The following is a 14,352-nucleotide window of genomic DNA, read 5'->3' as shown; positions in this document are numbered from 1 at the left end:
TAGGTCCTCCATTAATAATGTGGAAATGGGATTTGAGTATCCCTAACAGAGGAATATGGCCCAGTATTGCCATAGTTTGCAGGCTAAATAAGTGAACTTCAGCGTGAATCTATAATTATTCAAGTGCAGGTAGAGATGTGCATCTTGGTTAATCTCTAATAGCAGATGACATCAAATTTTATTTTAGTATGTACACTGTATGCTGGTTTTTTTTTTTGTTTTTTGTTTTGTTTTGTTTTTTTTTTTTACTATGTCACCTTTCAGAGTGTAGGGATTTTTAGCTATTAAAATATATGTAAAACCATTTGACTTAGACCTACCGAGATGGCACCTGCCAGACCAGAGCGGCCTAAAACAATGACAGACAGCACCACTCCAAGGTCATACATCTGCAGACCAGATGAAAGGCTCATATCTAAGACATAACATTTAAAATGTGGAGGGAAACTGTAAAGCAGTCTCCTAGTTGTATTTCAGCAAGCGTCACAGAAAGTACTTGTGTGTGGATTTTAAAATTTAGGTATATGTTTATTATAGTCACAAGTGTCATTCTTTTTGGCAGGTCCTCCTGGGGACCCAGGACTCCCTGGCCGCTATGGAGAAAAGGGGGCTGTTGGGTTCCCCGGTCTCCCCGGCCCCTCGGGTCGACCAGGGGAAACCTGTCCAGGTATGAATCCACTGGCTGTAAACCAGGTCTGCTACATCCTCCTCTGCACTGGAGGTTTTCAACTCTAGCTGACACTGAATCACCTTAAGAGTGTTTCAAAACACCGAGGGCTGTCTCTATCCCAGACCAAGAATGTTGGACTCCCAGGAGCAGGGACCCAGGCATCTGCTGTTATTAAAGTGCCTCCTATTTTTAACGGACAGCCAGGGTTCAGAACCACACACTCCATCCAGTTAATCACTTGCTTGGAAGAAACCCAGGTTCCTGGGCTGCACTTCAGAAATATGCAGTCAAGGTCTCAGGGGTTTGGTGAGGAATGTGTCTGCATAACAGGCTTCCCAGGACAGCATCACTTGCAGACGAGATCTGGGAACCACGATAGGCTTCCCTTGTTTATTTGGGTCTTCTCCACGCTCTTGGAGGGCTCTCCTTTTGATACCTAATTGTCAAAATTGACTTCGTCCATCTGTTTCCAACTTAAATTTCCCACGTGAAATGTGGAAATACAAATCTCAAAAAGTAATTTTGATTCAGTTTAAGTTAAACACACACACACACACACACACACACACACACACACACACAGCAAAACAACAATCTTCCTCTTTCCCTCCTCAAAAAAAAAAAAAAATCCATATATATGCTTTTCTCTTTTCTCTCTTTCCACCAAGGGGAAACTAGATTCATGAAAAATTAAATAAGAAGGCTGGAACTAGCAGTTGAATATTTCAGGAAACTTCTTAATCCTCCTGGAAAATATAAGAAGAAGCATAGACTACATGGAATTACATTTATTCAAGACTGTTCCTCTCACATGTTTAATCAGTTCTCCTGTGCTGTCAGAATGCAAATATCCTCTACATTTCTGTCCCTAATCTTACTAGGAATAGTAACCAGCACAACACTTGAAGGAGTTCCAAGTCCTTAGGTCAATAGAATTATTTCCCAGGCTCTTCATCAAATATTACCATGAGCCAAGCGCCTCCCTCCTTTCTCTCCTATAGCCTCAGGCCTCCTTGTGGGTTTATACTTCACTTAGGCTGGCTTCCTTACAACGTGGTGGCATTGGCACAGTGGGCTTGCTTCTATGATGGTCAGGACTTCTGGCCCAAGTGTTTCAGCTCGCATGGCATAAACGGAATCACATTTAATAATGCAGCCTTGGAAACCATTGTGCCACTCCCACTGTGCTCCATGAGCCTCAGCAATCACAAACGCCTGCCACATGCAAAGGGAGGTGCGGGGGCCTGATGGCGGGGATCTCCCTTTTCCATATCCCGCAGGGAGAGATGAAGGAACCAGTTCTAAGTGGAGGTGGCCAGGGATTGAGAAATAATAGAAATAAAGAGAGAAGACACAGAGATAGATTTTAAGCTGAGAGCTGGGAGGGTCACCGACCTTCTCTGCTGGAGAGGCAGATGACGATCTCCTGAGCCACACAGCACATCTATTTATTCTCCAATCCAACAAGGGGTTTCACAGGAAAACAAGGAGCCTGGGAGAGCCCAGGTCCCACCCACTCCTTTCTCCTGGACAAACACAAGCCAGGAACTAAGAACATCTCCATACAACCAGGATGGGAGTGCAACTGACACGACTCTGCCAATATCCCGGGCCCAGTCAGCAACAATCTAAAGAATATCCAAGTGTCTTCCCAAAGTCAAAGTTCCCCAATAACATGAGGAACAGAGCACCACATGGCCATCTTTGAAAACTGCTGTCTTCCACAAAAAGATTCTAGAGCCAGGGTTGCTTAGGAAGACACGGCTAGGACAAGTGGTCACCGTCACACAAAGGCTTCCAGCAAAGCCTCCAGAGAGGGAGTAGAATGTCAAGGGAAAGCAGGCTTTAGCTTCTGCTGCATTACTCACTTTGACCTCCTCTGAGCACACTGAAAACTAAGCGTTCGATGAGCACGTGCTTTTGCCAGATATTGCACTAAGCTTCGCAGGTGGATTTTTTAAAATTTAATCCTCAGAACAGGCCTCTGAGACAGGATTAAAGATGTTAAGTACCTGTGGCCAGAGAGGGAGAGAGGAGGGTTCAAATTCAGCACTTCTATGTTTCCCACCAACCTAGATTGCCATGGTGCTTCATGTCCTATGTAGGTGGTTTTTTGAGTCCATAAAAGTATGGACTCTAAATGTGCTAATATGCTTATTGATATTATTTTTACCAAGTTATCAAGGTGGAAAGGTTGAAATAAATAGCTTTAATAAGATCATATATATTTCTTTCCCAATAATCCTAAAGAATGGGAAAAGGAAAGAAAATCTGATTCCCCAAATCTGTTTGTTTCTACTTAACATGCTTGTTTCATAGGGGGTGAGGCATTTTGATGACGAGGATATTCAGTTATTTTTTAATTACATTTTTTCCTTTTTAAAGACTCCCTCAGTCCAAGGCAGAATGTACTGCTTTGATTTCTAACAGACACCTTTAATCTGAGAGTCTGTGTGGTTTTCATTCTTGGTTTCTCTTGGAGGCATGATGGGACTCCCTGGGCCACCAGGCTTACCTGGGCATCCGGGAGTTCCAGGGGCAGCTGGCCCTCCTGCGAGACCTGATTCCGCCCCAGGAAAACCAGGGGACCCGGGACCCCCCGGGCTGCCGGGAGCACCAGGACGTCAGGGACCTCCGGGATCGGATGGTAAAGTGCTCCTCCCTCACAGCCATTAGCATTGATGTTGAACGTGATATCTGTAGTGTCATTCAGAAAATGTGACTTTCTAAATATTTTTAAAATGTCTTCATATTTCTCGAGCCAAGTTTTGTGGTATTAATACCACAAAAAATAAACTGATCTTATAGTTTCAATGAAAGCATATGAAACTATTTGGTGGAGAATTTAAGTGTAATGATAGAATTTTGTAAGTTAATACAATTTGTGTGTGTGTGTGTGTTACTGTAGTTTGAATTTTTATCAGAACTATGATGGACCTGGCTTAGGATTCAAACAGTTCTATAATGCCAGTATGGTGAACTGCCATCCTACACAACCCCTTCTCCTGTTTCTTCTTGGATCTTTGGTTGTCTCTATGTCGCCATTCAATACTTGTATTGTTATTTCTTAATTTTTTGGTTTGAGCATTATCTTTTGCATTCCCTTTATACAAGATACATTTAGTTCTCTTTCCCTCCTTCCCAATCACACATGTGCACACTGGAAAATATTGTTAGTATCCTAATTTCAGTTAAATAAATAAATACTCAGTGTTTACAATGAATAGTTATAAAATGCCATTGACCAATTCTGCCATAATACTATCTGTCATTACTTTTCTAGCATGACATTTTGCTAACAATTGTCTTGTTTTCTTTGTGTGTTTGCTAATTCAACCTGAACCCACTTTGAATTGTAGAAATATCCCACTAGTACATTATAACTAATTAAATATTCTATCAGTGTTACCTCTTGAAATAAATCTCTCCTGGAGTTTTTGAGCTGTTCAAATTAGGTCAGGTTTCATTTTTAATCAACTGCTGAGATACTGTCTTGAGATATACCTTCACCATTATTCTGGGCACTCTCTCTTTCTCTGTCTCTGTTTCCTATCACATATATTTCTTTCACTCATTTACTCTCTCATTATACTTCTTGAGAAAAAGCATGAATTTGGGGATCTTACATGTCTGAAAATAGCATTAATCTACTGTAAAATTTGATCAATTTTATACTAGTTTGGCTGAGTATAAAATTCTAGGTTGGAAATATTTTCCCTCAAGTTTTTAAAAGCATTCTTCATTGTCTTCTAGCTTGCGGTGTTGTTGTTTTTTTTTAAACATTCAGTAACATTTAGATACTTGACATTTGTTTGAAATCTGTTTTCTGTAAAAACTTATGAGTTTTCATGTCCTTAAATTTCACAGTGATTTACCTTTTTGTGTGTGTGCATTTGCATGTATTTGCTTGCATGTAGTGGGTACTTTCAATCCAACACAAATCTTCATTTTAAAAATTTATTAAACTACTTATTTGAAGCTATTCTATCCTCTTCCCACTCTCTGTTTTCTCTTTCTGGACTCTATAGATTTGTCAATAAAATCTTTGATCTATTATTTTTTACTTTTTATTTTTCTGTATCACTTTCTAGGAGATTTTTCTCATCTCTGTCTTTCAACTTTGCTCCTGCATTTTTAAATTTCTGCTGCCATATATTTTTTTCCAATTTTCAAGGATTTGTTGTTGCTTGTGTTCCCTTCTAATGGTTCCTTCTGCAGCAGCCAGTTTATGTTTCAGGGATAAAATGTCTTCTTTCGCCTGCTTTTATAATTACATGGTTTCTTTTAAAGTTTTCTTCCCATTGCACTGTTTTCTGAAGCTTTGCAGGGTTGTTGTTTTATCATGCTGCAATTTTTGAGAAAGAGATCTTGTTTGAGGCCTCATTGTCTACTTCAGAGGTTGCAATTCCTAAATTTTGGGAGGGATTTCTGATATAAATTGTGTTCTTTCTTCACTTTCCTTACTGCCTGCTTAGAATTCAGCTTTTTTAAGGGTCTGCTAAGTCTTTTTATGTTTTTGCCATTGTTTCCTTTTCCTTAGTGAAGGTTTATGCCTTTTTATAATATTCTTTTACTGTATGCTATTTTATTGGAGTTTGGAGAGAACAAGGAACTTACAGTTTGCATTCTGCATGTCATCCTTAATCAGGTATCTCCTAAGTTTTCTTTTCACAAGGTCTGATTCATGCTTTCTTCATTAGGTAATTATTGATTACCTAATGAAGGGAAATAGATCCTTGTGATACACTTACTTTAGTGTTTTGTTTGTTTTGTTGTTGTCCATTGCCTTGCTCTGCAATCCACTAATTAGTGCTGAGATTAGTGTGACTTTACCAAAGGTTATGGTGGCAGAACATACTGTGACAATTATATGTCTATTCTTATATCAAAGAGAAAGAATCAAAAGAAATGAAAGAAAGAATGTGCTGAGGGGAAGATGTGAGTGCAAGAGACACTCCTAACTTGGCCTGTAGGAGACATTCATAAAACTGTGTGATTCTCTCTGCCCATCCCCTTTCGCACTGTAAAGTTATATATTGTAGTGTTGGACACCCTGGACCACAAGGACCAAAAGGCAAAATGGGTCCTCCAGGAAGAAGAGGCTCAAAAGGAGAAAAAGGCAAGTATGCTGCAAAGGTAGCATTCCCAGAAGCAACAGCAAGTGCAGGATTGCGAGGCACTTACCACGCATACAATGTGGCATTTCAGTTAGATTTGTTACTGCCCTTAGTTATCCCTGGTAAATAGTCCACGTCATTATATGCTCATCCTGTGATTAGAGCTTTCCGAAAAGTCAGCCCCTAATATCTTAGAGAATAAAGGAGAGACTTACCAGGAAATTTTCCTCAAAGTAATAGTTTTTCCATGAAATCCTCTTGATTCCTTTAAAGAAGCAGAGAAAGAACAGTATTGATCTTTAGTTTCCCTCTGTGGGACCCCTATTCCCCAGACACATCAAGTGCATATGGCTCTGTTTCTCTGCCCTGAGTTGTTTGGTGCCTTTTTGCCCACCTGAGTCAGGTGGGTATGAGAGCTGAGGAGTTTGACTATTATAAAGACACTTATTTTGAGATTAGAAGTCCTAATAATTACATTGTAGTGAGTTATCAATTGTAATGTTCAGTGCAGTCAATGTAATCCCTCTTCACATTTTCTTTTGCTTCTTTAAATGTTCAGGGTTTATGCTGTAACTGAATTTCTGTTGTTGATTCTTTAACAGGAATCAACCAAAAGACCTTTCCCCCCATAGGAACCAAATAAGAGACAAACTTTTTTTTAAAAAAAGAAGCTTTCTTATTATTAAAGTTTTGTAATTAGAATTGGACATCAGCTTTTACCCTAGAATTCATCAGGGTGACTTTATTAAGATTCAAAATACCCCATTTGTATAGAAGTGATATATCCACCCCATTTAGCCCATACCTAGGTACACTCCCCTCCCATGCCCATGCCCCATAGCACACCTTATCAGTTCTGCTAAAAGAATTATGCACATTAGACTCTTTTTATCTTCACGATTTGTTTTGTATTTTAAAGCCTTTATTGGGATTTTATTCAGGAATATGACAAAGCTGCCTTTTATCCTTTGTCTAGGAAATGAAGGGCTCTGCGCCTGCAAGCCTGGTCCCATAGGCTCGCCAGGCCCTCCAGGACTTCCTGGGAGGCAGGGGAGTAAGGGAGACCTGGGGCTCCCTGGGTGGCCTGGAGGAAGAGGTCACCCAGGCCTCCCTGGTGCTGAAGGATCTCCAGGGCCACCAGTGAGTAATTCTTACCAGTAACAATCTTTCTAGTTAAAAGGGTCATATAGAATTCAGCAGGACCTGATTCTATTATATTTTGTTTTGAACCTTTAAATATATCAATCCCCCCAAATCATCTGTATTCATTCATTCATTCATTCATTCATTCATCTATCCATCCACCCATCCATCCATTTAATTCATATTTATTGAGCACCTACTATGTTCTAGATATTATTGTAGGTGCTGGGGATGCAGAGGGGCCTCTACTCTGTTGGAAGGACATACACTATATACTAGTAACATACTGATGCATAAATATACAGTATGGCAGGTGGCGATAAAGGGCAACACCATCTGGTGTGGCTTGAGTGGAGAGAATGAAAGGAAGAGCAGAAGGAGAGGAAGTCAAAGAAGTGGCTGGAGGATAGGAGGGTTGCTGAGCATGGGCTTTGTGAGTGGGTTGGATTTGAGTATTTACTCTGGATAACACAGAACAGCCAGTGTTAAATTTTAAGAAAAGAAAGACATAATGTGACATTGATTTCCAATGGATCATCCTTGTGGCTCTGTTAAAAACAGACTGCAGGGGACAAGGGAAGAAGTAGGTGGATTGTGGCAACCATCCTGGTGCAGTATGATAGAACAGAGATTAACATGATAGTACATACAGCACACGGGCGGGGGAAAGTGGTCAGATTCTGGATATATTTTGAAGGTAGAGCTAACAGGTTGGCTGTTAGACTGGACATGGTACATGAGAAAAAGAGACATAAAGGATGAAGCTAAGATGTCGAAGACAATGTGAGGAGCAGGCGTGGCTTCGTGAAAGGAAACAGTATCAATGGAGACATTTTACATTTGAGATGCTTAGTGGGCAACCAAGTGGAGATGCTGAGTAGGCAAGGGGTTTGATAATCAAGTTGAGGATTCAGATCAGAGGTAGAAGCTGGAGATATAATCTTGGCATTGTCAGAGTTTATGTGATATTTAGTGCCAGAGAGTGGATGAGGTGTATCTCAAAATGGCTCTCATTTGCTGACCATTGCAATGACTCAGATGGAGGCATAGCCTTTCAGCTGTCCCTCAGAATAAAATCACTGCCCCTGGGACTCTCCCCTGGAGGCTGGAGACAGCCCTCCTTCCCCTCCTTGCAGAGAAGACATTTTTGTTGCTGCTGGGATTTTGTTGTGTTAACACATGCGTTTAGTGATCTCAGGTCTTAGAATTGTAAAGAGCAGCTCTTGATCCCAAAGTGGCTGGGAACCCCTCTGCCCCAGGTATTTTTTAGATTCAACATTTGTTTCCCTAGAGTCTCAGGGCCATGAAGGCAGGGCAGTCTTTAATTGCTGTGTCCTTGAGTGTGGCTCTTCCACAAAATACCATGTGTGGGCACGCATGTGCAGAGCGATTGAAACTTCGTGGTCCATACGCAGAAGTCGGTTTTCAGCCTGGGCGAGTCTATTTTGAAGAAGTGGCATTAGAACACTCAAGGGGCCAAAGAGCTGCATGTGGCTTGCGCACAGCGGTTTGCCAGCCAATGCCCTAGTGCATTGTCAAGACCAGGAAACAAACAAATTTCTATCAACTCAGGTATAGACCTTATTCAGATCTACTAGCTTTTACATGAAATTTGAGAACCTTAATTTTGTAAGGTAGGACCCACCTCATAAGTCAAGGAAGAGGATGTGATCAAATGTGCCAAACTAGAATCCAGAATAGGTGATTCGAAGGAAAGAAGAGAGAGATTAGAGACACACAAATGTGCGTAATCTTTGACCCCTCACAATTAAACTGACCCGTTGCTATGATTTTTTTACCAAGGGAAAACCTGGTGCCCCAGGACCACCTGGCAACAAAGGAGAAAAGGGAGACATGGCTGTATCAAGAGTTAAAGGTGAGCCTCGTTGATCACTTAACTGCCATCTTATGAATTAAATATGAACCACCCTCCTGCAATAATTTCCCCTGTGACCACAGATAGATTCTTTAACCAAATTTAGGATTATTGAGATTTCTTAAAAAATACTCTCTGTCCTTCACAAAGTCATGTGAATGTTGAACTTCAAATCCTCTGTCTCTTATCTGAAAACATAAGTGCTCCTTTAGTCATATTTTCAACTCTTTATTGTTGTGTACTTGGGTTTGAAACAGCCCTCCTTTAATGTGCCCAGTGTTTAGTCACTGCATTGTATTATCCTCTAATAATCAAGAGTATTTTGGCTGTGACAGAAATCCAGCTAGAAGTATTTTAAGAAGAAAAAGTAATTTATTGTTATCCTACCTGGTTTGGCTCAGTGAATAATAGAGTGTTGGCCTGTGAACTGAAGAGTTCTGGGTTTGATTCTGGTCAAGGGCATATGCCCAGGTTGTGGGCTCAACTCCCAGTAGGGGGTGTGCAGGAGGCAGCTGATCAATAATTCACTCACATTCTCTCTTCCCTGTCCCTTCCTCTCTGAAATCAATAAAAATATATATTTTAAAAAGTAATTTATTGGCTAATTAAACAAAATTTGAAGGTTAGATGTGGGGTTTGCATAAGAAAACTGCATAGGAGACCCTTCTTCCTGCACCTTGCATATTTAATGAAATACGCCATTTACACCCTCCCCAAGATTAGCTTTCTCTAGGCTAAGGGTAAAGTCCCAGGCAGCTCCAAATTCTTAACAACCAGATACGAAAGAGAGATCTACCTTCTCTACTCTAGTTAGAAGAAAAAAAAAAAATTCAGGAAGGATTGGACTAGCCTGGAGCAAGTGTCCATGGATCATCTCTCCGTTCCTGATGGCCAGGAGATAGAGGACCATGTTTGACATCACACAAGCAGGGGAAGGTGCTGTTGTGATTGGCATCTTCATACAGTACCTCCTTCTCTAAATGGGAAGAGGGACGTTTCCCAAATAGAAGATTCAATAGTTTGGCAATTGTCATTCTCCCCTCTGAAGTTTGCACAGTTGATTTTGTGTGACTTAGTCAACTGGGACACTCAGGGGAATCTCTACCAGCTCACACAGAGCCAAGGTCAAGCTTTTATCTTTAGTCCCAAGTCTTCTTCTACTTCACCCACTTCTGATAAAGGCTTGAATATCTTTGTGGCTTTTGTTCCCAGGGCGCAAAGGAGAAAGAGGTCCCGATGGGCCCCCAGGATTTCCCGGGCAGCAGGGACAAGATGGTTGGGATGGACATGATGGAGCAAAAGGGGATCCAGGACCTCCAGTATGTATAATTATTCTGCTATCGATTTTCATTTTCTTACATGGGCACGATAAATCTGTTTTCCTCTTCTCAATTTAAAAAGCTATACCTCAGTAAAATGTTAATATGCTGGAAATCAGAGACGCCTTTGATTCATTTCCACAAAAAGATGATTGTTCCAAAAGGTATGGCATCATGGCAAATGGTCTAGAATCTTGTGTAACATTTCAGTCATAACAAGACTTTTTGTCTCTAGTCTTTGTGTCATTATTATGGTAGTTTTCCCCCTTGTATCTTCAAAGCCCCTACTGATTTGAGACTTGTTCAGCTGTCTTTATCAGGTGAAGGATAAAGCACAGGTCTTGAAAATTATCTTGAGTTCTGTCCCCTGGTGAAGTAGCAAGCATAAAAGGATAAACTAGTGCAAATCTACTGACTAGTTTATTGGCTGATGGAAAATCCATCGATAAATGATATTTCTGCATTTTCCAGTCATGTTTTAGGTGGAAGCCATGTATAGGTAATGAAGTTCATAAGAAAAGGCTGTAAGATATTTTTCAATGCTTTGGAATTTAAAATATCTTGGGCATATGAGGTATTTTTAATGCTTACAGTGTCACAGAAAGTGTGCTAGATTTTTACTCATCACAGTAGTCTTCTGAAGAGCAATTATCTCTCTAGTTTTAAATATGTAAGTTTTTCTTACAGTTTTACAGTAAGGAAATGGAGGTTTAGAGTATGTTACTAAGGACATCTATCTATCAAGTAGGCTAAATAAGAATGAAAAGTCTAGTTGCTTTATTCTAAAACATGTGATACTCCCACCAGTCTGTGTTGTAATAGAGAAAATCCATGTTCTGATTTTATAGGAGCTCATTCAGAGAGACCAGACTATTTGAAAGGATTGAAGACAGGACCATCAACTTGCCAGTAGGACAGGGTCAGGCATTTCTTGTGAGTGAGAATCCTTGCAGCCGGGCATTCTGTTGGGTTGAAGGAGATGAGAGCCACATGTGGCATATGTATGAGCAGCCCTGACTTGAAGGCTTTGTTCTCCATGAGGGCTGTTATCTCCACAGCACAGCTTGCAGGGACCCCCACAAGGAACTTGGCAGTTACAGGAGCCACCACTCAGGATCTTTCCAATTCTTCCAGACCAGATGCAAATGTTGCAATCTGAGTTTGATTTTACCATAATTAAGGTTGCCTAGTAATGTAGCTGACATGCAATTTTTATGTAGTTTCCAGAGAAACAGAACTAGACAGTTAACCGAAGGTCAAATTCTTTTTTTTTTTTTTTTAATATATTTTATTGATTTTTTACAGAGAGGAAGGGAGAGAGATAAAGAGCTAGAAACGTCGATGAGAGAGAAACATCGACCAGCTGCCTCCTGCACACTTCCCACCGGGGATGTGCCCGCAACCAACGTACATGCCCTTGACCGGAATCGAACCCGGGACCTTTCAGTCCGCAGACCGACGCTCTACCACTGAGCCAAACCGGTTTCGGCCGAAGGTCAAATTCTTATGCAGGAGGGGAAAGGATTTGTCAGCCTTTTATCCACAGACCTGGAGGGTGATGGAAACTATCACTAAACTGTCTTCTCATAAGAGTGCAGGAGAACTATTTCAAATATATAAGAACTTATACAATTCCCAAGCCTACTACTTCCATTAATTTACTTATTTCTATATTTCATTATACTTAAAATAAAGAGAGGTTCTATATAAAATTTCTTATTCTGATTTCAAGATGTCACAACCACATAACTCTTCGTGTTTGAGGCATAAGACACCCCCCCACCCCAATCACGTGTATATGTATATAAACTATTAAGAAGAATCTAAGTTGATCAATTTAAATTCCATTTGCTGTTGAGTCCCTTTCTCCTGGAATTGTGAGCTTCCTGCGTATGTTTCATCAGCCTATGACAATGACTACTCTGAGTTCTTGGCTTGGTAACTGATTTGTGATGCGAACATTCCCAGGGGGATCATGAAGACGCAGGCCGAGGTGATGAAGGAGCTCCTGGACTGCCAGGCCCCCCTGGCAGAGAAGGACCTAGGGGGCCTCCAGGACTGGGATTTCCTGGTCCACCGGGACAAAGGGGGCAACCAGGAGACCCAGGCTGCCCAGGCGAGAGGGGCCCTGATGGTGTGAAGGGTCCGAAAGGTAATTTTGAACACTTTGTGTGACAGTGTCAAGTGAAATCCCAGGAGCGAAAGTGGGCCTCTCTTCCAGGCAAAGTTATTATAGCTATGGCAGAACTGCTGAGTAAAATGCCATCAAGCTACTGTTCAGATCTTGAATAGTGTCAAGCAAATAAAAGCATTACAGCACAATCAGTACTTAAATCCTTAAAATGCTAAGATGTCTTTGTTCTTTTGTTTGGCATATGAAAGTTGCCTTTCATTTCTCAGTCTGACCATATTCAAAATATCTATTTTTATAATATTTTGAGATAAGGCAGAGTTTCATTAAAAACAAAACAAAACACACACACACACACACACACACACACACACACACATTGTCCCTGAAAACCCATTTGTAAGCATTCCAGGAAGAAAAAAGAAAGGATTTTAAATATATCTGACTGTTTTGTAAATTCCAAACAATAAAATGATCTGCAGTATTATAGCTGGAAACTTTTTAAAAGGTTGGAAAATATTTAAGATTTTTTTCTTTGTAATATGTACATATACATTGGGCTACATTGTTAAATGGGAATTTCAGAAGAAACTGATATCTTTGGTCCTTGATTTGACAACATAGAAAGGCAAATACCTTGGAATTCAATAAGATTTAAAATCATGGTCTGGGGCTCATCAAAATAGAACATTATCTTTATTCATCTCATATGTTTTTGAGTTGAGAGCATGTGAAATAACATATTATGAGATATTGTTTCTATGATAAAAGAGCAGCATCCCAATTTAAAAAAGGGATGTCACAGATGCTCAAGCTTGGAGTCTTATCTTCCTCACTGATTAAAATGGGGGATGACAATAACCACATTGCAAGGCCATTAGAAAAACAAGAGACTGCCTATTTGAAGCACCTGACCCACAGCAGCCCTCATGACATGATAGCTGTTATTAATATCCTGCCCAGTCGCTTTATTTGCACAATCCCCGCCACACTCAAACTAGGAGCCAAGTCTTCTGAACTTAGCATGGGTGGTGCTGGTTGTGATTTCATGATTCACAAAGCTTCTGATTTCATGGTATTCGACATCAATGGACCTATAAATCCAATATTTATTCTATGTTATTAAAACGGGTCCTTCTTGGAATCAATATTTTCTTAGTTCCCCTATTTTTATTAACTGTTCAGATTTGAAGGCAGGTTTGCTAGAAATTTGAAATAACTATGATCTTTTTGTGGCTTTTCCTTTGAATTCTACATACACTCTATGAGAAATATATTGACCAAACTCATTGAGATTTACCATGTCTTGAACTACCAATGATGTGAATACTACCGTTTTTCCCCAGGTGATACAATTGCTTGTAACGTCAGCTACCCTGGGAGACCAGGCCCTCCGGGTTTTGATGGACCTCCAGGTATGATCAATGAGATGTTATTATTTTACACCTTCTCCAGAATAAAGTCCTGGCAAGGTAGACAAACCAAAAGAAAATCCAAAGGCAAATTTCTAAAATTATTGCAAGGATTTGAGGGTCTATGGGAAAACAGCATTTATAGTCATTCACATTGGGTCTCTATTCTGCTGGTTTGGGCAGATGGCAGGTGCGTATTCATATCTGAGCAACAAAATTTACCTTGATTCAATCACACACCAATTACTAGTAAAATGCTTGCCCTTTGAGAGAATTAAAACGTTGTCTTCTTCCTTATCCCATGTCCCAAGAGTCAAAAATGATCATTCACTTACTGATTACAAGTGTTATTCTATTCTGCTTTATAAGAAACCCCAATTTGACCAGAAGCAGCATGAATAATGCACATACCTACATCCGTGATTGCACTTTTATGAAATCCTTCATTTGAATCAATCACTGCTTTATAGCTAAATTAGACCCCAAGTCTATATAAATGTATAATTCTCTTATATTTACTCAGAATTCACTTAAATTGATTCATTGAGCATTAGCACAGCTACTTGTCCTACATAACAAAAGATATTTAAAGGTGAAATGATGAATGACTCTTTATTGCTCTCTATAGCCAATAGCTTTTGTCAGAATAGTGTTTTATAACAACTTCAAAATCTAGTGGGCTAC

General features: G+C 40.1%; 1 protein-coding gene across 3 annotated transcripts in view; it reads left to right on the top strand.

Annotated features, from left to right (window-relative positions):
• Positions 1 to 14,352, top strand: part of COL4A4 (collagen type IV alpha 4 chain) — a 106,978-nt gene that overhangs the window by 50,089 nt on the left and 42,537 nt on the right. For all 3 annotated transcript variants that reach the window (XM_045575351.1, XM_036422016.2, XM_045575352.1), the window contains 8 exons: positions 563 to 667; positions 3,153 to 3,317; positions 5,700 to 5,789; positions 6,764 to 6,927; positions 8,734 to 8,806; positions 10,019 to 10,125; positions 12,094 to 12,277; positions 13,603 to 13,671. In XM_045575351.1, the coding sequence (XP_045431307.1) occupies positions 563 to 667; positions 3,153 to 3,317; positions 5,700 to 5,789; positions 6,764 to 6,927; positions 8,734 to 8,806; positions 10,019 to 10,125; positions 12,094 to 12,277; positions 13,603 to 13,671 (957 nt within the window). The remainder of the gene's footprint in view (positions 1 to 562; positions 668 to 3,152; positions 3,318 to 5,699; positions 5,790 to 6,763; positions 6,928 to 8,733; positions 8,807 to 10,018; positions 10,126 to 12,093; positions 12,278 to 13,602; positions 13,672 to 14,352) is intronic.

The sequence above is a fragment of the Pipistrellus kuhlii genome, unplaced genomic scaffold (genome assembly GCF_014108245.1).
Source record: "Pipistrellus kuhlii isolate mPipKuh1 unplaced genomic scaffold, mPipKuh1.p scaffold_m20_p_7, whole genome shotgun sequence".
Lineage (NCBI taxonomy): Eukaryota > Metazoa > Chordata > Mammalia > Chiroptera > Vespertilionidae > Pipistrellus > Pipistrellus kuhlii.
Note: the sequence above shows the minus strand (reverse complement) of the source record. Positions and strands in the feature narration are given on the sequence as shown.